General features: G+C 34.6%; 2 protein-coding genes across 2 annotated transcripts in view; one reads left to right on the top strand and one right to left on the bottom strand.

Moving 5' to 3' along the window:
- Positions 1–2,259: 2,259 nt before the first annotated feature.
- Positions 2,260–24,742, top strand: part of LOC143256672 (uncharacterized) — a 108,159-nt gene continuing 85,676 nt past the window's right edge. Inside the window, exon 1 of the mRNA XM_076514181.1 lies at positions 2,260–2,580. The gene's annotated coding sequence lies outside the window, so the exon portion shown is untranslated. The remainder of the gene's footprint in view (positions 2,581–24,742) is intronic.
- LOC143256670 (zinc finger protein ZIC 1-like) overlaps positions 3,468–24,742 on the bottom strand; it is a 32,355-nt gene continuing 11,080 nt past the window's right edge. Inside the window, exon 2 of the mRNA XM_076514176.1 lies at positions 3,468–12,182. Coding sequence (XP_076370291.1) covers positions 11,656–12,182 — 527 coding nt within the window. The 3' untranslated portion in view covers positions 3,468–11,655. The remainder of the gene's footprint in view (positions 12,183–24,742) is intronic.

Raw genomic sequence — 24,742 nt, 5'->3', positions numbered from 1 at the left:
TATATTAAAATATGGAAGGTTGGCCTTATTTTATTCATGAACGCTTTTCTTTCGTTTTCTTAATTGTTACATTTTTAATTTTATTATTTTCTTCAACCCTCATTTTGAATAAATTATATTTTCATCTATAACCGTCTAAGGTTTGAGGGTTTGGTTTATTTTTTCATCAATTCACGTCGCTGATTCGGGATCCAAGACAATGTCTCACCTCTATGATCATTGATTGACTCTCGCTTTAAAGCAAACTAATTTTTTGATGTTGCATTCCTATTCATAAATACAAAGTTTTGCAAATAAATTGGCGTTACTTTGATAAAACATAAAATGCATACTTTGTAAGAAATTATAAGACTTACTTGAATGCAGTAATCAAATGAAGTCAACCACCGAAATTTCTCTAATTTTTAATAAATATTCAAGAAATTTTTAAACGATGTTTCAATTGTGGACAATTGCTCTAAATTTTACTTTACATGAATTGAATCGTCATTTTTGTTTTGTGTTTAGACAAAATTGTTTTTTTTATAAGTATGCCTTTTTTATTTTCCAATCATTTCTGAAAATTTCTAATCTATTGTATTCTAATGAAAATTGTGTTTGCCAATTGATTTATTGAAAAGAACCATTTCTTTCTAATGGGGGCCAATTTTATGCAACACAGGGCTGAATGTTTTGTTTGTTTGTTTTTGAATTTCGCGCAAAGCTACATAGGGCTATCTGCGCTAGCTGTCGCTACCTTAGCAGTGTAAGGGAAGGCCGCTAGTCATCACCGCCCACCGCCAATTCTTGGGCTACTTTTTACCAACGAATAGTTGGATTGACCGTAACATTATAACGCCTCTACGGCTGATAAAGCGACCATGTTTAATGTGACAGGAATTCGAACCCGCGACCCTCAGAGTACGAGTCGAGCGTCTTAGCCACCTAGCCATGCCAAGCCTGAATTTGTCGTAACAATGTGTAATTTATCATATTTGAAAATACAAACTATAATTATATAATTACTAAATTACCTACCTAATTAGATTCACACTTGGAAACAAACATTTATTCGAAGTAATTTTCCTGAGATAATTAATTTCTTACTTTGAAACAAATAAACCGAGAATTGCAAACAAACAAACTTACATGATGTCTTGAAAAAAGTAATAAAAGTAAATAAAAAGGTAGACTGTGTAAAAAATATATAGGTGAGACATTGTCCGTATCCCAAATAATACAGTTGTTTTAAAAACTTATGCTTGTGTTTTATTATGGCCATTTTATTACCATTTTGAGCCGTGGTAATTTTTGTATCATAGATAGCTTTAGGATATGTGGTGTCCACAGAGTTAGTTTATAAGAAATACTTTCCAGTAGGATTTTTTTTCGTGTGTGTGGGGCGAAAAAAACAGGTCATAAAATAAAAAGTACATAAAAATGCATTAAGATTATTGGTCTATACAGAAAGTTGTAGTTTCTTTCCCTCAAATACAATTGCTGATTTCGTTGGAAATATAAAAACAAATTGACTGGGGTGTTAGTCTCGATTTCAGAACACACTGTGCTGTCACCGGTAGGCTACAGCGTTGTGTTTAAAAATTAAAACAACAAAAGTCGCGGAGAGAGAGCAAATTAGGAGTTGTAGTACACCTGTAGCTTATTTCTAGAAAAGTCTCAACATTTCTGTTAGGACACAACAACTATATGATATAGACAGGTTGAACCAGAGGAAAACAGTTTGATGTATATTAAGATATTTAGGTTTGTTCCGATAATGGGAGGAAATACAGCGAGATTTAAGGGAAGAAACTTTCGTAGACTCTGTTGGGGGTGGAGTGTAATGGGGTTCTACTGGAAAGGCAGGTTATCTTATAAACTTTTTAGTTACGAAAGAATAGAAAAGTGTACCTAAAAATAAAATATACAACTAAGTTTACTAACTTTAATTTTAAAGCATAAGAGCTGGTATTCAAACTAAGTTGATTGTGATCGTTATGTGTTTTATCTTGTAAACTTAAAATCAGAGATGAAGAGAAAAGTGGGAGGTATTCTTGCTACATTGTTTGGTAACACAAATTCTTCCTCAGAAGAAAAAATATTAAAGCTGTTTTGTTGAGTTGAATTTAGAGACTATAGGATTCTTCCTAATTAGAGCTGATAAAAAATATTTATCTTATAAAGATAAAGTAAATTATATTCCACTAGAGGGATGATTATTGTGTACTCCTAGGGGTATGCAATGTTCTATATTGTTGCTGCGTTTTAGTTTCAGCAGAAGATTTGTAAAATAAACTGTTTATCTATGAAAGGCTTGTTGTTTTCCCGACTGAGATACGTATATATACTCAGTATACTGAAAGATTTCAAGCACGCAATACAATCATTGCTGTAAATATACAAATTACGAAAAGACTACTTTAAAGAGTCATTTTACCGTTTTTCGTTGTCGTCGCAAAATCTTCAGTATGTGTGTGAGTTAAAAGATGGCTTATTTAGGTTCTAATGAAACCGAAGAGAAAATAAAAAATCTTTTCTCCGAAATTTCGGAGGGGAAAGAAGCTAAAGACTGGTAGTCTCACTTGTCTCCTGACTATGTATGTGAGTACAGATATTTTACTAAAACGCTTTATTTATTTTTAAGTTTAATATCTTCAGATTTTAAAGTATATAGGCCTAGTGAATTTCATCACATCTCTTAACCCTAATTGTCATTCCTATTTTAGTTCTTCACGCCATAGTGTTAGTTGAAGATATACACAAGTTTTATAAACGACATATACCTAAATAGAATATCTTCTTTCTCAGTGTTTCTTTATAAATATATGTAGTGAGAAATGAGAGATAAAACAAATTTGTAAAATATTTTACAAATCGAAATTTACGATATAATGTATAGAGACGTTTTCAAGTTTCCTCTTTTCCTATGTAAATGTATTCTTGAAGAAATACACAAACTATGTCGAGTATTCTTACGGAAGCTTTAAAAAATTATAGGTTTTCTTTAAAAAGTTTTAAGAGCTTATTCGTGGAACATTGGTTACATACAAATATTCTTTTACAGTTCAATTTGTGAGTTGCATATATTGTGACATATTCTTACATTTTTCGTATGTTATACTATTTAAATATAAACGAATTATTCATTTTCATATGAAAAGTTTGTGTTACTAAGAAATTTTACTTATTTGAATTTCAATAATTTTATTTTTACATTAACTGCTGTAAAAATTCTCCAGCAACTCAATTTAAAATATAGTTATGTTTGACGCATAGACAGATCCATAATTGACCAGAAATACTGAACGTGTCTGACAGTTTTTTCTTTCTATATATTTTTTACGCATTTTTTATTAATTCAACACATAAACCAATGAAACAAGAAGCTGCCACTTTATGAAAACCAAATGTTGGCAAAATATGAATCTATTTATGCAATAAACGACAAAGGCAGTGGATCAATTGACCAGGTTTAGGTAAAATGTGTTTTCAATTTACACATTAATAAAACCATAAAAAACACTTCCATTATAATATATTTTATGAAAATGGCACGTTTTGTAACAAACAAACATTGAGGGCAGAGACGTCCCTAAGCACAGACATACAGTGTCCGTGCCGCGAATCCCTAGCTGGTGTCTTGAAAAATCGAAATAGAAAATCATAATCGATATTATACTGAAACACCGAAAATTTCTTCGCCTATGGCTAGAACCCGAAATCTTTCACACACCTAGCGACATCTCTGATTGGGAATGAAATACTTAACGAGTCTACGGTGTGTATTACATGAAATGTAAGGTATTTTACGTAATAATTTTGGTTAGATCTTTGCAGTGAACATTGAGACAGGCAAAAACAATATTAATCAATATAATTCAGTATGTTTACCCCACCGGGAGCGAACAGATTGTGTGTATACAATTCGGTAATCTGAAGGCTAAAGCTGAAATCGCATCAACTGCTGGTGAAATCATTACACAGAAACATTTACTTAACTCCACTTTTTAAAATGAAACTCCTTCATGCGAAAGATACCATACTTTAACCCTAGTAAACATGCCAAACAACACGTGCTTCTCAAGCGAAAGTGCACAAAACAGAGATTTAAAACCAAATTTACTAATTACACATAATCGATCTTACAAGTGTTAGGCTACTGATTAGTGTGTTCGGTTTGTTAACACGAAGGTTCATGTTCGCGACTTGTTGAAAAGTCATTTTCTGTAATTTTGGACCCTGAGAGTTCTACAAGAGTGACACTCAAACTTTACTACTGTATAAGACAAGAGTAGCCCAAAAGTTGGAAGTTGATGTTGTTGGCCATGTGCAATTTTGCTCGAAATTCCAGAAACAAATAATAAGAATTTCAGCACAACAGAAGCTTCTTGAATAAAGCTCTCTTTGGAAAATACATTCGATTGGCCATTTCATCATTTTATATATACAGAGAGAGGAAGAGTGAATAAGTGGTTTTTGAGAATCGTTTTTTATTTTTGTTGAATTAACTCGAACCTTATATACAGTTTGTGTTATAGTTACTGCCCTAGCAGTTTAGTTACGTGAAAAACAATAAAATTCTACTAGTGGGAGTGGATTTTAAATCCAACAGACCTGAGGATGGCCACTGAAACAGCATCGGTTTGTTTGTTCACATTTCGCCTAAAGCTACACGAGGGCTATCTGCGCTATCTTTCCCTTTTAGTACTATTAAGACTAGAAGAAAGGCAGCTTCATCACCATCCACTGCCAACTCTTGGTCTACTCTTTCATCAACGAATAGTGGAATTGACCGTTACATTATAATGCCTCCACGGCTGAAAGGGTGAGCATGTTTGGTGGGAAGGGGATTCGAACTCGCAATCCACAGATTGAGGAGACGAGCGTCCCTAATCACCTGATCATTGCCAGGCCAACAACAGCGGTAAATCTATTTAGCCTTTTTTTTTTGTTCGTTTACGTGTTTATCGAAGGCTTGTACCTTCATTGACCTCCTCTAATCGTCTTATAACATCTCAACTGTAGTCGTGAATGAAGTATAATCCTTTCTTTCTTCACTGTTGTACACCAGGTTTTGTTATTCGAAACTGTTATCGCTGTATTTTACATATTTTTACTTGAAAGTAACTGGGTCATATATTTAAATGTTAATAAGAAATCACATTACTTTAGTCTTTGTCTATTAACCTCTCCTTCATAAATTAGGCCAGTATGTATGATCATTTCTAAAGTAAAGATTTATTTCATCACAAAAACGGACAGAAGTTCCTTTGTCCAATTAGTACCAGAATAATCAAATAATTTAACAAGATTTAAAACTGTAGTATTAAACGGGTCTGTATTGTATGGCTTTGAATAAGTAAAATATCTTGAGTGGCTAACAAAATTTCGGATGAGCACATTTTATTTTGACTTTTGATTAGACAATTTGTATATGGGTTACAACATTGAGGTCAGTCTTATTGGCGCCATCGCTGACTTAATATGGTTAAGTGATGCATTGTGGGCCATCTTTCCTCGTTCAGAAAACATAAGACAACTGGTCTTTTTTTTTTTTCTGATGCAATAATGAATTCGATTCATTCTCCCTGGTATTCAACTTTGCTTAATAAGACAACCATCAATTTATAGTGGCAGTTGAAGTTTCGTTTCCGCGCGCCATAAAATACAACTCGGAATTCCTGAGTGAAAACCGGGAACATATTATTTTGCACTACGTAGTTTTGAGCGATTTATCGCAGAATAGTGAAAATTACGTCGCTCACGCAACAGCTTAGAAACCTTCGCACGTAGTTATGGCTCTCTATTCACATGAATTTATCCCACGTAAAATTTTGAGCGAACCACATTCGTTTTTGTATTTGTAGAAGAACTTTAGTTTCTTTGACGTTCCCTGATCGTATTGATTATCTTGTATACATACGTGTGCTGGGCTTTAAAATCGTTAGTATGAAATACACGTACGTATACGAAGTGGGAGCCTTTAGTTTGAACTTAACGTTTGAGTGTAATACTGACAAAAATTCTGTTATGTTGGTGTGAAATAAATGTTACCCTCGTAATTTTGTTCATCGCTAACCGATACGATACATTCGTGCAAACATTGAAACCTCTGGAGTCTTTTTGTTGGAAATTGCCACTATGAAATATTGTTCTTTTTCAATTTAAACGGCCAAGCCAGAGACCTCTAAAGTTTTGGTATAGCCAACCTAAATTTACAGTTGTTGACTAGAAGGATAACTACCAGTTAGCAATACCTGCTGCCCACACCTAGTCGAACAGTGGGACTGATTGTTCTAGTTATAACATTGAAAACGCGAAGCATGTTCATCGTTATATTTTTACTCGATTTTTGAACCTTTAAATTTTAAGCTCATCTTGCTAACCACTTGACATATTTGGTTATAATCTAATTCGACTTTTCTATATTATCGCAGCATTGATTTCGAACAAATTTTTAGATGAAAACAATAAATAAAACATTAAACGTAATAATACGAAATAAAAATTTGGCTGAAATGAAAAACTCGGCATTTTTATTATCCGAATATAATGTGAAGATAGAGCGACCGGGATGACAGTCAGAAGACACAGATCTTATAAATCGAGAACAAACTTCGCTGCTTTGAGTGGTATTTTTTTATGTGAGTCCTTCGTGGAGGTTTAAGTTGTCTGATTGATGATACCAAGGACTTCAGTTTCTTCACTACTGATGAAAGCATCATCATTTCTCTGTTTACACACAATAAAAAACACGGATGGGTTATTCACACCTACGCCAGTCTTGAGGACTTTACCATCTGTTGGTCAAATGAGGAGGAACCGAATGAGGTGGGAGCCCTTAGCTTGAACTCAGTCAGACGGTTGGAAAACGAAATAATACTGACAGAAATGCCAGTAAGTGAGTGTGAAATAAACATTACCTAGTAATTTTATTCAACGCTAAGTGACACCATCATGTAAATACTGGAGTTATTGTAATGTTAAAACATAGGTGAAAACAAAACAAAAACTGTGTATCAAAATGCGTAAGTTTTCTAAACTGATATCAAGGTGCTGAAACGAGGGAAAGGTAAACATTAAAATATATGATCCAAAGTTGTCAAGAGAGTCTTGAAACAAAGGTTTAGACACTGAGCTTTTCTTAAGCGAAAGATAGAAAAACGAGACTTTAGATTTAAACAACTAGAAACTTCAAACAAGATTAGAATTTTTTTTAATTACATGTGTTTTGATTGGTTGTTTATTTTGAATTTCGCGCAAAGCTACAAAAGGGCTATATCTACGCTAGCCGTTCCTAATTCAGCAGCGAAAGGCTAGAGGGAAGCCAAGCAGTCATTACCAACCACTGCCAACTCTTAGGCTGCTCTTTTACCAACAAATAGTGGGATTGGCCGTCACATTATAACGCCCCCACGGCTGAAAGGGCGAGCATATTTGATGGGACGGAGATGCGAACCCGCGACCCTCAGATTACAAGTCGCACGCCTTAACACGCTTGGCCATGCCGGGCCTAGTGGGATTGATCATCACATCATAATGCCCTCACGGCTGAAAGGGCGAACATGTTTGGTGTGACAGGGATTCGAATCCGCGACCAAAAGTTCGAAACAATTTAATTTATCAAGTATTTTTTTCTGATACCATTCTTTTATGTAACCAGATGTGAACGTAAAACTACTAATCTAGCATTTCAGTTCAGACATGTAGCATGGCCTGACACGGCCAAGTGGTAATGGCGTTGGTAAAAGAGTAGCCCAAGAGTTGGTGGTGGGTGGTGATGACTAGCTGCCTTCCCTCTAGTCTTACACTGCTAAATTAGGGACTGCTAGCACAGATAGCCCTCGAGTAGCTTTGTGCGAAATTCTAAAACAAACAAAACAAACAATTCCACTATTCGTTGGTAAAAGAGTAGCTCATGAATTTGCGGTGGGTGGTGAAGACTAGTTGCCTTCCCTCTAGTTTTACACTGCTAAATTAGGGACGGCTAGTGCAGATAGCCCTCGTGTAGCTTTGTGCGAAATTCGAAAACAAACAAACAATCGAATTATTGATATTTGGCTAGAGGACTTGCCAGTAGAGGCGTGTAACATTCAATAAGTACGCTTGTAGTGTTATGATACTCCCTTTGTTAAAACCCCGAATACTGCGTGTAAAGAAGGATGTGATAATTATTGGCAGTTTTATTGTGATGCAAATCACTTGAAATACCAACCAAAAGGTCATCCTTCGCAGCCTGTACGAACGTTATATATCAATAAGGCTTGGAAAAATGCTATTTGACATATATGATTCATACTGTATCGTGGTAGCTCTTGAGAGACTGATATTGTAAGGCTATACTGAAGGAGTTAACATAACTAAGTACTTATCTAACACTTAATAAATTATTCTTTGTGTCAGTTCTCTTATTATTTGTTACCCTATATCGTTTTATACCATATAATCCTGCAGTTTATAAAACTTGAATAAATCTAATTAATGCATATCATTTGCAGTATATGTTTCCGTGGAAATAAACTGATAAATTTCTGCCAGGTTATATCAGTTTTTCTAGTATTGAATGATCACGTAAATATAATTGTTAATCAGTTTATTTTATCATCAGATACTGATTAATATTCTTTATTACTAGGTCCTAATTCTTATTTAGTAATGCAAGTAATTAAGTGACATACGTAGTCTTGGTGATCGTAACCTAGTACAAATCATGCCAACGATGTTTAGGTTGATATGGATTAAATACTGTCGTTATTTTGATTGAGTCTTAAGATTCTTAAATGTTCTGGTAATGATGTTGCATTAATTACGGAAAAATAGCAATAAGTTGCTGAAACACCCACGGTGTTTAATTTATATCTCAGAACGACTGTTATGGGTATTAACACTTTTATTGATAAGGAGAGATTTTGGACACATTCAAATCCTCTCTTTCTTAATCTGAAGATGACCTAAGAAGGTCAAAACGTTGTTCTCTCCTTATCAATAAAAGTGTTAATACCCGTAACAGCCGTCCTGAGATACAATTTTACTGCAAGTGGGTTTCTCGTCTTCAAGAGTGTTTAATTTCTGCTTGGCCTAAATCGACACGTAACTGGTCAATGTTTCAGCCTGTAGTTAACTACATAGCTGTACATTTATTTGACTTGTATTCATTGTAACTGTATCACAAACTGTTCCTGGACATCTTCAATGCTCTCTTAACATGTAAGGTATTTTAATGTGCCAATAAAATATTAACATATGAAAAAAAAACAAAAAACTGACCATGTCATTGGTAGAACAATGTTCTATTATTAGTGTCTATTTTTGGCTGGTTATGTACGATCTTACCAAGCAGAGTAAATACAGTGTTTAAAATAAGTACGTTAGCTTCCTTTTTTATTGAATCTTAATCATTTGAACATTTGTCAACGCTTAACTCTAAGTACACAATACACGAATGCCTCTGATAGTCTGGGCCATACGGTCCTGCAAACATTAAAGAACATTTCAGTCAACAGTGCCTACGGCTAGAGGTGTAACAGAACTCCTCTCAACCGGCTTCACAAAATTTAGTCGATGACAGAAAGTCATTGCCACACCCCCAATAGGCGGTTTCGAACCTCCCATTAACACCCGAAGGTCGTTAAACTCCAACTCGTTTGGATTTTGAAACCGATTGAAAATACTTCCACAGAAAATAAATCTCTGTTACAGCGAACTATATCTCAATGCTGTTAATATCATCAGCAGATCGAACGTTTCTCAGCACGTACATTCGTTCCTTTAAAAAATAACTTATCATTTCAGCGTAATGTACTTATTTTCTTTCCGTGTTTGTATATTTTGCTAGCTACTGTTAAAAATGTTTGTAATAATAATAATAATAACATCTGATTAATTTGTCCTTAACAAAAATTCCGAAATATATTTTAAATTCAAAATATATTCCCCCACATCAATATATGCCATCACATTTTTTGCACTAAGTTTGTATAGAAGAAATCTGCTGTATCGTTTGGTTTGTTTTGTTTGAATTTTACGTAAAGGTACAGGAGAGTTATCTGCGCTAGCCGTTCATAATTTAGCAGTGTAAGACTAGAGGGAGGGCAGCTAGTCATCACCACCCACCGCCAACTCTTTTGCTACTCTTTTACCAACCTGGCCATGCCGGGCCTGTGTATCATTTGGAATAATATACGCCAACATTTTTGACATCAATATTTAAACATTTCATGGAATTACACGTGTGTTCAAAAGATATAGTTCAACTAAATAAGAAAAATAACACAAAACTCATTTTTATATATCTTAGCAATTAGATATTTCAAGTAATAATTGAAAACACACACACAAAACAAGCCACCGTAGTTAATGAGTTTGTTTTGGGATCAGATATATACGCATATACATGCAATTAGTTTTGATCTGAACTTACCTCTTTTTAAATCGTTTACGTTCACTTAAACGTTTAGTTTTGAGAATTACAGAAGAAAGACGCTTCTTTTTATACCATTTATTGGAGTCTGTTGGCTTTATGGTTTGTGGTCTTTCCAAGTGGTCATAATGACATTTCTAACTACTAGAGGCATCAGAATAATCTGAGCTAACAGTTCGAAACGCGATTTCATTGGTCAAAATCTAAATACATGTTAATGTAAAAACAAGAAAAAAATTGCTACGTTTTAGTTTACGACAAACATCCAAGGTTGAAAAACGTCACTAATCAAATAATGATTTTTTATATATATTTTGGCATCTCAGCGTCGACATTTAGCATTATCTCGGGATCTCAGGTGTGAACAGAGAAACGAATATTTTCCGGCATGAAATGACATAAGTATTAAAATATCTTTGTCAAATGTAATGAACATTATTTAGTTTAGCGGTTTATATGGAAAATAACAAGAATTCCTCGAAATGTGCTACTTATACGTTTACTAAATTGTGTACAAGACCTAAAGTTTCGCACTGTATAAAAAACAACAAGAAATGTGTAGAAGCTAGATGAGTTAATGGAATGATAAAGGTAGTGAACGTTCATTTTTTTCACAAGACACTTCATGTTTTTCTTCATACTACTGGGTTTGACAAATATGATCACGTGAAAATAAATGTAGACAGTCGTGTGGTATATCGTAGGTACACAAGCTATTGTCCAAGATCAAATTCAAGCAGTGCGATATAAATCTTGTTTTCTGCTTGGTGAAATTGGTTTACCCACCGAGCTTCATAGCATTACGTCCATCGGTTTCAGAAACGCAGTTTTGCAAACGCAATCTTTATTATAATCCAACTTTCTAAAGAGTTTTACGTCGGCCATTAAGAATTTATGGAATATATTTATAATATACACACAGAGATTGTTTCATATTATAGCAAATTTAATCTCTGTAGAATGGTCAGTTCTGTTAAATCGTCTCATTTCAGAGCACATTTAATTTCTGTACAATGGTCAGTTTTGATACGGATCTAATGGCCACCACTGTTGTGCAATTAAGTTGAAGTCCTAATTTAAAAAGAAATGTACATATTAAACCTGCCAGGCCCTCGTTGTCGAAAGAGCTGAGGCATCGTAAACTGACTGGACGTATTATCTAAACAGTGAGGTCAATCCATGTTCAGTTGGCCAACGCCTAGCTAAGTCTTGTAATTTGCAAGAACTTTAATTCATCACCTCTGTACACGTATAATTTAATATGACGACCCGTGAAAATGGTGAGTAATTCCGGACATAGGAGAGTTTTCGTTGCTCGGAGGTGTGGACATACCTGCTGAAGATTGGCACACGTACCATTCACTAAAGTTAGTCGGGTGGCCTACGCACCCTCCAAACCCGGAGTTTGTAAACAGTGGTACCGTAGTATGGCAATGCGAGTCCGAACCCTGCACAATAACTGTCGATTGGGGACCGATTGGCGCGCTGCTGTTATAGGTGTTCTTACTTGTTGTGGCGCACGATGGCGTGTCGCTGTCGTAGTCTGATACGGAGCTGTTGCTACCCGTAGAACCCGAGGCTGTACTAGTCGGCTGCGGAGACTTCCCGTGCACTTTCATATGTTTCCGCAGCGAACTTGGGTGGGTGTAACTCTTGTCACAGCCTCCGACCTTACAGTTGTAAGGCTTGTCGCTGGTGTGCACGTGAGAGTGTTTCTTTCGGTCTGAACTGTTGGCAAACCTTCGGTCACAACCCTCGAACTCGCACTTGAAAGGTTTCTCCCCTACACAAGAGACAAGGTATACTACTTAAAAAACAAACACAAAAACGTAAAACATGAGATCTTAATATTAAACCCGTTTCACAAAGCTTCCTTCCTCCATCATTCTTCAAGACCAATCACAATCAAAAGTTTAAATTATTCAAATTTATAAATATATGAATACAATTCTTTACTTGTTTAATGTGGAATAACTTATGAGAAAAAGTAAAGAAGAAAAGCAGTAATTTGTCAACTATCATATATTTGCTATACTCAGTGCCGACGAGACCTTTCGCCAGACGCCAGGGTTCAATAGGCTGACAGGAATACGACAGATGTTATAATAGTTGGGGCACTATTTATAATCTAAATTGCTTTGTTGAGAACTAGGTTAAAATGGTGAACAGGAATTTTTATAAATTTTATTTACGTCATTAAACACCAGAATTCTTTTGTGATTTTTGATTAACATCAAGTAATTAATATATGTTTTTACTACTAATGTTATTTATTTTATTTTGCCTGAATTAACTTCTTAATTCAGAAGGACTGGCGAATTAGTAAGAGTTAATGTACAAAACATTATATTTGACTAACTTCAGACAGGAAGCCATTTTCTTATTTGTTAACCCTTACGGACTTGAGCAACGATGGGTCTAGTCTTTTCCTATTTGTGTGTGTGTGTGTGGAGGTATAAAATGACTAAAGATATAATGATTATCATTACATGCTAATAACTGTAGATATTTTGGTCAGTAGTCAGCAGTTTTCACAAAGAAAATTTCATTACTAACATTTTTCAAAAAAAGAGCTTATTATGATGTAACCTAGCAATCAAACAGAATTGTTCCTCTCTTTACAATTCCGAATAAGACGAATGGTGTCGTATTTAACATTTTAGGTTAACAGAAATACATCCAAAATGCATGGCGTTTAACAAGCTTCGTCCTAACTATGTCCCTAGTGGCTCCCTGGTGACTCAATGGTAAGTCTAAGGGCTCATAACGCTAAATATTGGATTTCGATATCTACGGTGGATTAGTTAACCCATTGTTTAAGTTTGTGATGAACAGCATAAACAAAACGTCCCTAGTGTTACAAATCAAGCCTTGTAAACATAGTTTTGAAATAGGACAGAGAAGCCATAGAATTACTTGCGTCCTTACATGTATATCTTTTGTCAATAATTTGTCTCGTAAGTATGTATGTATATATGTATATTACTATGGAGTATCTCTATGGTTTTTGTGAGCAGCTACATTATGTCGATCATATATGGTTGTTGTCAACAGCTTGATAGTTGTTTTGAATATCGACATTATTGATACAGTTCATAATTTTATACAAAGCTGCGTGTTTGTGTTGAGCTATATGGTTGTGGTTAGCTGTATGGTTGTATTTATTAACTTATATACTTCTACACATGCAAAAAACAGTAACGTTTTGAATAAAATACATTTCGTATGTAGTGACCTGACCTTTGTTTTGTTTTTTGAATTTCGCGCAAAACTACACGAGGGCTATCTGCGCTAGCCGCCCCTAATTTAGCAGTGTAAGACTAGAAGGAAGGCAGCTAGTCATCACCACCACCGCCAACTCTTGGGCTACTGTTTTACCAACGAATAGTGGGATTGACCAGACACATTATAACGCCACCATGACTAAAAGGGTGAGCATGCTTGGTGCGACGGGGATTTGAACCCGCGACCCTCAGATTACGAGTCGAACGTCTTAACCCACTTGGCCGTGCCTGGCCTTGTGACCTGCCTTATCAAAGCTACTGTACTGTGAGACTTGATTATGTTAACACAAGAAACTCGGGCAATCTGAGGGTCGCGGGGTTGGATCTTCTTCACATCAAACATGCTTATCCTTTCAGCCGTGGGGGCGTTATAATGTTACAGTCAACCGCACTATTCGTTAGTAAAATAGTAGCCCAAGAGTTGGCGGTGAGTGGTTATGACTAGCTACCTTCCCTCTGGTCTTACACTGCTAAAATATAGACGACTAGCATTGGCAGCTCTCATGTAACTTTACGCGAAATTCAAAAACAAAACAAGCAAAACAAGAAACTCGGTTTCTATTATATTCCAATATAGCCGTCACTCTTAAACATACATACCGCAGATGATAATTACTGTATTTGATAACTGATATACATAAACATCAGTACTGCCGCTATGAAGTGTATAGGATGCATCTTTTTTATACCAAATAGATTTTAATTAGGGTTGTTTTAGCATATAGAAAGATAGAGAGAAGTTAGAAACTATTTTTTTAACTAATTGAACTGAATGTTTAAGAAAAAGGAAAAAAGTTGCATTTTTTTTTTTTAGAACAGTGAATCTGCGAGTGATGTCATACATTTTAGTCTAGAAGTGATTTGATCCTTACCGTTCAATCAACGCTTTTCTCTATACTGGTTATAATTTACAGATTTGAAAGACGTCGAGCAGTTCTAATCATTTTACTGAAATCTCAATGTCGGGGTGCAATTTTACGCTTCTTTTTATTTTAAACGTGTTATTTTGCCCTGAATTGTAATATATTTGTATGAGCTCATTTCGAAGTGTTTTTCGATAAATTAACTTTTGCTGCGACATTCCAGTATAGTCTGTTGTCATGGCGACCAATGGATAAGATAAACTGTATTATAAGCTTTCAATCTGTTGACTTCTTGTAGCGTTCACTAATAACTGGACCACGTGGTTTATCTATAGATAAGTTGTTAGAAAACAGAACATGGTTATTGAAAATATCCTCTACAGGCGCACTTGTACTTCATATACAGAAACTCCAAACATTACAATCAAAGCTCTCTCACGTCACAGCTGCATGATTTATTCAAAAAAGCCAAGTGTGTAAACGTTGGACTCTAATAGAAAAGAAGCAGGCAAAGATTATTAACCCTACCCCATCCATAAGTGATGTTAGTTCTCTGTATTTACCCAATATTCTTCTATTACGAGGTACAATTCACACAGCGAATCAGGTAAGGTGTTTAAGCAGGAGTGAGATCGCCGAGTGCTTTTAAGTTTTCGAATTTATATCTGAAAGTAACCTTTTTCTTTCTTTTCTTTTTTTACAGTTTTGTTTCCATTCGCGACTGTCATCAGAACTTTTGTCTGGTTTGAGAAAAAACTTTCGAGCAGGAGTTATGTTCTAGTTCTAGCAGGTTCTTGCACTTTTAAAAGGGCATAGGAATAAGTAAACATATACTTGAAGGAATAAATTAATATTGAAAGTATTAACATAAATTATGAATTTAAAATCTAATCCCTTTAATCAGTTCTGAACGGATAATTTACGCCACCCCTTTCCTCCCAGTGGCACTGCAGAATGTCTGCAGAACACAGATAGCCCATTGCGTATATTTCTTATTAGTTCAAAACAATCAATTAATCAGTCAGAGAAGTTATGAATTTGTTTTTGCCAAACCTAAAGTTGGGTTTCCTGTTCAACATAACTAGTTAAGCTAAATATGATATCTGAGCAGAACAGGCATGATGTTTTACTGTGGTTTTTCAATCAAGCTTTGGTAATTATTGACGAAAGAGACAGTTAAAAATTAAGTGTGAAACAGCAGTGCGCCAAAAACACTTGTTGGATGGTTATAAATAAAATGCACGGCTAAGTTTTACAGTCATTGAGAGGAAAGATTGAAATTCCATATCTCTATCGAGAAAATACTTTAGACATTCCAGGACTCCATTGAAAGGAAAATTTTGGACACTCTGGTATTTTAATCAGATTGATTGGTTATTAGGGGCTTAATTTTTATCTTTATTATTTATTTTTAAGCATAAAACAACACAATGGGTTATCGCTGCCATGCCCATAGTGGGTATCGAAACCTAACCTTTAGCGTCATAAGCCCGCATATTTACCTCTAAGCTACTGGAGACAGATTATTTCTGTCTTTTCTCCACAGAAATATCCTGAGGATAAGAAGTATCAGTAATATATTTCTTTTACTTTAATTTCTTTCAAAGACATCTGATGGGCTGGTGTGAAGTTTGAGAAGACTAGATGGTTATTAACAACTCAGTTAAGCACATCTTTTGCACCACATTTTATACTACAAGAGAAACATAATTAGATAACAAAACGAAATTACTGCTAGAATTATATCTCTATCAAAATACGGAATTAAGAATTTCAGAAGACTTAATCAAACGGCCCTTATCATTATAAATACTGAAACGTACAATCTTACAAGCACGTGATTTTATTCCGGACCAATCATTTAGCGAAATGAAATACAAAATGTTAAAACAAGTAATGCGTAAAGATATGGATATGCGTAAAGATGCCATAAGGTAAATCTAATGATCTAAGTACGATTTTGGGATTAAGTCTATGACATTTCTTTTTTCACTTTGTTCCAGAAAGACTTTAAACATCTTACCTTAGGATTAAGCTTATGGTGTCTTTGCCAGAAGGATTTTGTCACTATTAAAAATATAATTTTATCAGCTATTGTTCCAAGTATTACAGAAATAATGGGACTCCAATATTCTTCGTACACTGCCAATTTATTTACGAATTTAATGTTCTACTTTTCGTTATTCTGTAGTGTCGAATTGGTTCATCATCGCTGCTGATATATATTGTACTATTGTTGGCATCTTAAGTATCTGTTTGATGTACGTGTCTTATTTTAGAATAATTTGTTATGTAATTTTATAACAAAACGAAACAGAAACGAAGTCGTAAAGTGCCAAAATAATCTGGAAGTTGGTGATAGCGCTTCTCTTAGCAACTGTCTTTGACTTGTTTTAATTTGTATTATTGTAAACCAGCCATAAGAGCGCTTGAAAAACTTTTAAAATAGGAAAAATATGCAATTATGAAGAAAATGAATAAAATAAGATAAGAATAATAAGGAGGTAATCAGCAACGCGAGTCAGAATTATTACATTTAAATTTTACAACCATTAAACACAGGCCTATTTAATGTTGTCTAATTAGATCTAGTCGTTTACACATAATATCATTAGACAAATAACCTTTCTTGTTTGTTATTTACGTGCTGGTTACAATTTGTTAGCATCTTATACAACAAGGTGATGTAACCTGTTAAACATTCTTACTACTCTACTATTACTGTTTATTTACTCTACTATACTATTTATTAGTACAAGTATAGTTGTTAAATTTAAACTTTACAGTTATTAGGTACATGCCTATTCCATGGTCATTGTTATATGACTTCGTTATAAAAAGTACAGTGACTGATATGGTTCAGACACTCGTATACAAACAGATAAGTTAGACACAAGCAAATACGACGATAAACGGCAGTTGATGGCCTGTGAAACATGTTTCGTTTTCTCCCGCCACCTCAACACATTCCCCGAGTTTTTCAACATGATGGCCATGACCCTCTGTCAGTGCTTTTGTTTAATAGCCTTTTCCTTCCCTCACTAACTCCTGTTTCGCCCGTGTCATGCTCGAAGTAGCCTGAATTTTGCCCAGCTTTTTTCTTTCACAACAAGACTGGGAAGAGTCACACAGCTGTAGTCTTGGGTAACCAGTAGACGGACAATTTATACTAACTAAGAAACCGTTGAATTATAAACCAGACTGACTGAACAAAATTAGCATGATTAACAAGCCAATCTAGCCGATCAGAAACGATTAATAAACTCATATGTGAAAACGTAAACGAAGTTAAACTGACTGATAAGAATTAGCTCTGTAGCGATAGTAGTATCTATATAAAATCAAATTATTTTACTGCAATTAACAAAGCAAAATCTGACTAGCAAAAAGAGTTTAATTAACAACCAAACAAGCTGTCTCTCTGATTTGGTATACTCTGGTAGTTAGGCGCTCATTTTGCAATCTGAGAGCCACAGATTTGAATTCCACCCCAAACATGCTCGTCCTATCAACCGTGGGGACGTTATAAAATGAATTTCATTATTTATTGGTAAAGAGTAACCTAAGAGTTGGCGGTGGGTGGTGTTGACTAGCTGTCTTCCGTCTAATATATTATTTCAAGATTAGATAGGCTAGTGCAGATAGTCATAGAGTAACTTTGTGTGAAATTCAAAACAGACGAACTTACTTATCCAGATATGGCCAACAAATCCGTTCAGAATTACTTGATATAGCATTACATCCTGTTTTCTACACCGATATCTACCTTTGAAAGATTAATGTATTTTTCTTATAGTTAGTAGATGTGACGTTGCTGTTCTCCTAACTTTTGCAGTGTAGTGTAATAAACTTCAATGTCATAGTAAGTTTGAAAACACTACCAGCATAAATCTGGTTTGACGCGAAGATAAACATTGTGAATTTACTATCACCAACCTTGGTGGCTTTTGTTAATTGTTTTAGTATGTACTAACGAATTTTTTTGTTGTTGTCTCTTGCTATTTAAATGCCCACCGCTAGTACAGCAGTAAGTCTACGGATTTACAACGCTACAATCAGGGGTTCGATTCCCCTCTGTGGGCTCAGCAGATAGCCCGGTGTTGTTTTGCTATAAGAAAAACACAACGCTATTTAAACTTTGTTTGTTTGAATTTCCCGCAGAGCTGCACGAGGACTATCTGCGCTAGCCGTTCCTAATTTAGCAGTGTTAGACTAGAGGGAAGGCAGTTGGTTATCACCACCCACCGCCAGCTCTTATACCAAGGAATAGTGGGATTCACCGTAACATTATAACGGCCCCACGGTTGAAAGGGTGAGCATGTTTGGTGGGATGGGGATTCGAACCCGCGACCCTCGGATTACGAGTCGTGTGCCTTAACCACCTGGCCATGCCGGGCCGTTTAAACATTGCATGTGCTGTCTATTGCTGCTGTAAAAACCATCATTGTTATCTGCTGTTGACATCATTCTTAACTGTTAGTAACTGCCAAAACAAACCTAGATTGTTACATAAACCTTCACTGTTGTCACCCTGGTGACGCAGCGGTAAAATTCGGAATCCGATCTCTTCAATGGGTACATTACAGATATTCTATTGTGCAGCTTTTTTACTTTATAATAAACAATAATTGTTATCTACTGCTAATATAAAGGTTAGTTTTTGCTGAGTACCAGTGTAAAAGTTAACTGTTATGTAATGCTTATCTAAACATTTCTAGAAATTTGTATTCTTGCTTTAGCCAGAAGGAATTTTGACATAACGTAACGAGCTGCTTTAATGTTTGGGAGAATCTGAAAATATTAGCAAACAATTTAATGTACATACATAAAAAATGGTTTAGGTTGGAATTAGATGCGATTTTTTGAGTCTACCAGAGCGAGTTATTTAGCAAGCGACCTAGTTAATTAATGAGTAGTAAAGTGCATTATTTAGTTGATTTGTTGTGGAATTTCTCTCAAGGAACGTTGGTTACGATAAACGTAGAATCTGAAGTTGAAAAATTAAAAAGGTTTTGTTATATTTAAGTGTACTGCAATTTGCGTAATGTTTTCCAAATCATCTCAAATACTACAGGCAACAATAAAAACAATATAAACCTAGTGTTTACCTACTGCTACAAAATGTCGTTACTTATCATTTTCATTTTATAACAAGAATAGTCACGCTTAAACAGCCAAAGAACTGTGTATTTGATTTCAGTACCTTAACGAACTGCTGCTTCACTACTACTGATGTATTTATTAGTAAGCGTGTTTGTTTAGTATTGTAAAGTATAGGTTGGTTGCTCGTCTTACTACACTACTACTACTATATTTATTAGTAAGCGTGTTTGTTTTGTATTGTAAAGTCTAGGTTGGTTGATCGTCTTACTACACTACTACTACTATATTTATTAGTAAGCGTGTTTGTTTGGTATTGTAAAGTCTGGGTTGGTTGGTCGTCTTACTACACTACTACTACTATATTTATTAGTAAGCGTGTTTGTTTAGTATTGTAAAGTCTGGGTTGGTTGATCGTCTTACTACACTACTACTACTATATTTATTAGTAAGCGTGTTTGTTTGGTATTGTAAAGTCTATTGTAAAGTCTGGGTTGGTTGATCGTCTTCTTACTACACTATATTTAAGCGTGTTTGTTTTATTGTAAGCGTTGGTTGATCGTCTTACTACACTACTACTACTATATTTATTAGTAAGCGTGTTTGTTTGGTATTGTAAACTCGCTACTATATTTATTATTAAGCGTGTTTGTTTGGTATTATAAAGTCTGGGTTGGTTGATCGTTTTACTACACTGCTACTACTATATTTATTATTAAGCGTGTTTGTTTGGTATTGTAAAGTCTGGGTTGATTGATCGTCTTACTACACTACTACTACTATATTTAGTAGTAAGCGTGTTTGTTTAGTATTATAAAGTCTGGGTTGGTTGATCGTCTTACTACACTACTACTACTATATTTATTAGTAAGCGTGTTTGTTTGGTATTGTAAAGTCTGGGTTGGTTGATCGTCTTACTACACTACTACTACTATATTTATTAGTAAGCGTGTTTGTTCAGTATTATAAAGTCTGGGTTGGTTGATCGTCTTACTACACTATTACTACTACTATATTTATTAGTAAGCGTGCTTGTTGAGTATTGCAAAAATTTCAATCAGTTGTTCGTCCAACTGTACTACTACTACTGTATTTATTAGTAAGCATGTTGTTCAGTATTGTAAAATCTCAATTAGTTGATCGTCTAACTGCACTACTACTACTGTATTTATTAGTAAGCATGCTTGTTCAGTATTGTAAAATCTTAATTAGTTGGACGTCTTACTACATTACTACTATATTTATTAGTAAACTTGCTTTTTCAGTATTTTAAAATCTCAGTCAGTTGATCGTCTTACTATTCTACTAGTGTACATATTAGTAAACGTGGTCACAAGTAAGGAGATTGGTTTAGAAATAAAATTATCTTTTAAACAATTTTTTATGTTGTCTACTGTGATCCAGTTGTTTACACGTAATATCATTAGAAAATATAGCCTTCACTGTTTGTTATTTACTTTTTGGTATTCAATGTTTGGAGATGGTTTGAAACTATATTGATGAGATGCTTGTAATATGGGTTCCATTTTTTTATGTATTACGTATAATTTGTTCAAGTTGCTGAGTGTTTTTAGACTGTATCAACTGAACACGAGATTTACAAACAGCGTGTAATGTTTTGAATATAAAATATACTTTATAAATTCGAATCAGTCTAGCTACCAATGTACATATAATCAAGAAGTTGTAAGAAAATTAGAATAACCCAGATACGTATTTACCACATATGATTGATCACTATTTTGTTATTTGTAAGGATTTGTTTTATTAATTTTAATTGGTTTCGATAACGTTACTAATTCACTTTATCAACTACAAGTTCACGTTCATTGATGTTGATCCCTGTGGAAAGAAAGGTACAACTGACTCGGTGTTAAAACTGTGTGTTAGTACAGGTATGCTCAGATGAGTGTACTAATATGAGTATTAGTGTAATTAATTTATTTAAGAATATAACAGTTATCATATAAATTAATCTGTAATAAGTAAGTGCAAAACGGCAGAAAAACCAACCCAAAAACTGTTTATTTATAATGAGAGAGAGAAACTAGTGAAACTAAAACAGGCATCCATTTATATCGGTGTAATATAAATACTGACTTATGCTGTTTGATATAACTAGTTAAAGATGTAACCAACCTATTAAACATTCCAAAAGACGGCATGTAGCTATAGTGAGACGCGATTGATGAAATCATCCGATCTATTCATCGCTTTTCTTATTTGTTTTTTATAGTAAATTTCTGTGTTTATTTCTGTCCTTTCAAATGAATACACGAGCTTTTTATATTCTCGACATCACTGAATACACGAGCTGTTGTAACACCCTCTAGCGGAGGTAGTCATAGTGAGATTACGTGTACGTCAATTCAAGTCGGGGTTCATTGGCGCTGTTAACTATTGCAACCATTATATTTTCCATGTTTACCCCTCAAGTCGTCAAACACATTTACAAACAGGCGTGTCCGAACAAGTGTTTGAGAAATACGGAAGTCAGAGTTAAATCCAAGCTTACTGATTGATCGACGGTGTAAATCGCTCCCCTTACATGTAAGGATTAATAAGAGGCGTTTAATACGATTAGAAAGTTAAAAATAATCTCCTTCTCATGAACAATTCCGTACAGCCTTACTCTCTAAAGTTGTCTTTTATCACCGCACATTCATTCACCCTTTTCATGCACAGTATATCTTTGTCATATATGTATCACTAGTGGTTAAAAAATAAATAAAAAATTTCATTTCGTTTCTATACTCAGTGCAGTTGTTGACGTTAATGTTAAGTAAGTTTATTTGTCGCTAGGTTATATGTTATTTTCCCACTGCGAGTATCGAAACCCAATTTCCTAGCTTAATAAACCCTCAGACTTACTGCTGAGCCAACAGGGAGGAAGGAATCTAAAAAAAGGGCTAATAGTTCAATATAATTTATCTAATCATATGTGAATATTTTTAAATATTAAGATGTACGCTTGTTAGTTTGCTAGTAAATAATTTATAGAACTTAAAAGACACTGATGTGTAAGTTATCTTGATATAAATAAACTTCAAGGAACGTAATGCACACTTTGACTGAATTAATAATTAAAATAAAGTACAGAACAACGTTTCGACCTACTCAGGATATCTTTAAGTTAACAAAAAGAGTTTGCAACTGCAATTACTTCAGTTAAGTATTTGATTTAATTAGCTTTTGATGAATTTAAAATTTCCAGAAAACGTTTTCACAAAAACTTCGACATATTGGCATGACTGTCACGACATACCATCTTTAATATGCACATTTATGAATTATACTGTTTACTCTGAAAAATGTGAGTAGTAAATATGATTGTCCTTATGAGTGTGCTTAATATTATCCCTTTTTGTGTGCGTTTTGATTTATTGCAACTATACAGAAACCCGGCATGTCCAGGTGGTTAAGACGTTCGACTCGTAATCCGAGGGTCGCAGGTTCGAATCCCCGTTACACCAAACATGCTCGCTCTTTTAGTCGTAGGGGCGTTATTATGTTACGGTCAATACCACTATTCGTGGTACACGAGGGCTACCTGCGCTAGCCGTCCCTCATTTAGCAGAGTAAGAAGACTAGAGGGAAGGCAGCTAGTCATCACCACCCACCGCCAACTCTTGGGCTACTCTTTTACCAACGAATAGCGGGATTGACCGTCACATTAAACGTCCCCACAGCTGAAAGGACGAGCATGTTTGGTGTTACGGAGAGTCGAACCCGCGACCGTCAGATTACGAGTCGAGTTTCTTAACCACCTGGCCATGCCGGACCATCTTATTATTAAATACATTCGTAACTTTCGTGCTTGTAAAACTAAACCTTTAAAATATAGAATATAAGTTTCTTGCTTCTAACACTAAACTTTTGAAATACAAATGTACGTTTCTTGCTTGTAACACTAAAAGCTTTAAAATATAGAATATACAACACTAGACTTTTAAAATATGAATTACTCATTAAAACCATTAAACTCAAAATGGGGTTGAAATTTTACTCGTGTTACTGACATTAGTTCTTTTTATTTGCTATTAAAATTAATGTGGCAAAAAATACTCTAAAACGATGCTAGGACCTGCTCTAATTTATACTAGTGTGACTCATCCGGTTTGAATATTTAGTATCAAATAATCTGGAAAGAATGAGATAAAAATTATGTGGCAGTCGTTCACTTCAACAATTTACCACTATAAAATTGGGTCATTTATTGAATGTATACAAGTGGTTGTGACTAAAAGACATTATATGATATTCATTAACTTCCGTAATTTACCACAGAGAAAATTTGTTCATTTATGTAATAAAAACTGGTTGTGATTAAAAGAAGGTTCAAAAGTTTGCCTGCGGGTCACGGTTTCGAATCCTAGTTCTATTAATTAAACATGCTTGCCATTTCTGTGGGCGCTATAATGTAACGATCAATCCTACTATTCGTTGGTAAAAGAGTAGCTCAGCAGTTGGTGGTAGGTGGCGATGACTAGCTGCTTCCTCTTTAGTTTTTCATTGCTAAAATAGGGACAGCTAGAGCAGACATCTTCGTGTAGTTTTGCGCAAAATTCAAACCAAACAAGGAATTTTTACTCTAAAAATTATGATGAAATATATAGTAACTTATATGATCGTGGGCCTAAAAACGTTTATTTATTTTCAAACAGTTACAGTATTGGTATATTACTTGAACGTTTTATTGCATTCATAGTTTCTGTGGTCGTGAAGTAGTGTCAAAAACTAAAAAAAAACTCGAAAATATTCCTGGGTATGGACAGATAAACAGTTCTTGAGAGGCATGATATTTAGATTGTATACATTTAAAGAACGTTTAAAAGTTAACAATGTAGAATAAATTCAGTAAAAAAAATGTTTGAAAACAATAATTTGTACAAATGAATTAGTTTGTTTGTTTTTAAACATAAAAAGGAGCTATTTGTGCTATGCTCACTACGGGTATCGAAAGGCAGTTTTTAACATCATAAATCTAGAGACTTGCTACGGAGGTGCTCAGATGAATAAACATGGAAATATGCCTGTCAGAGAGACATTAACCTATGTTTAGATTATATAAGTTTATTTATATTAAATAAATTCAC

The sequence above is a fragment of the Tachypleus tridentatus genome, chromosome 7, assembly GCF_004210375.1.
Source record: "Tachypleus tridentatus isolate NWPU-2018 chromosome 7, ASM421037v1, whole genome shotgun sequence".
Classification (NCBI taxonomy): domain Eukaryota; kingdom Metazoa; phylum Arthropoda; class Merostomata; order Xiphosura; family Limulidae; genus Tachypleus; species Tachypleus tridentatus.
This window is presented reverse-complemented; position numbering and strand designations above follow the sequence as displayed.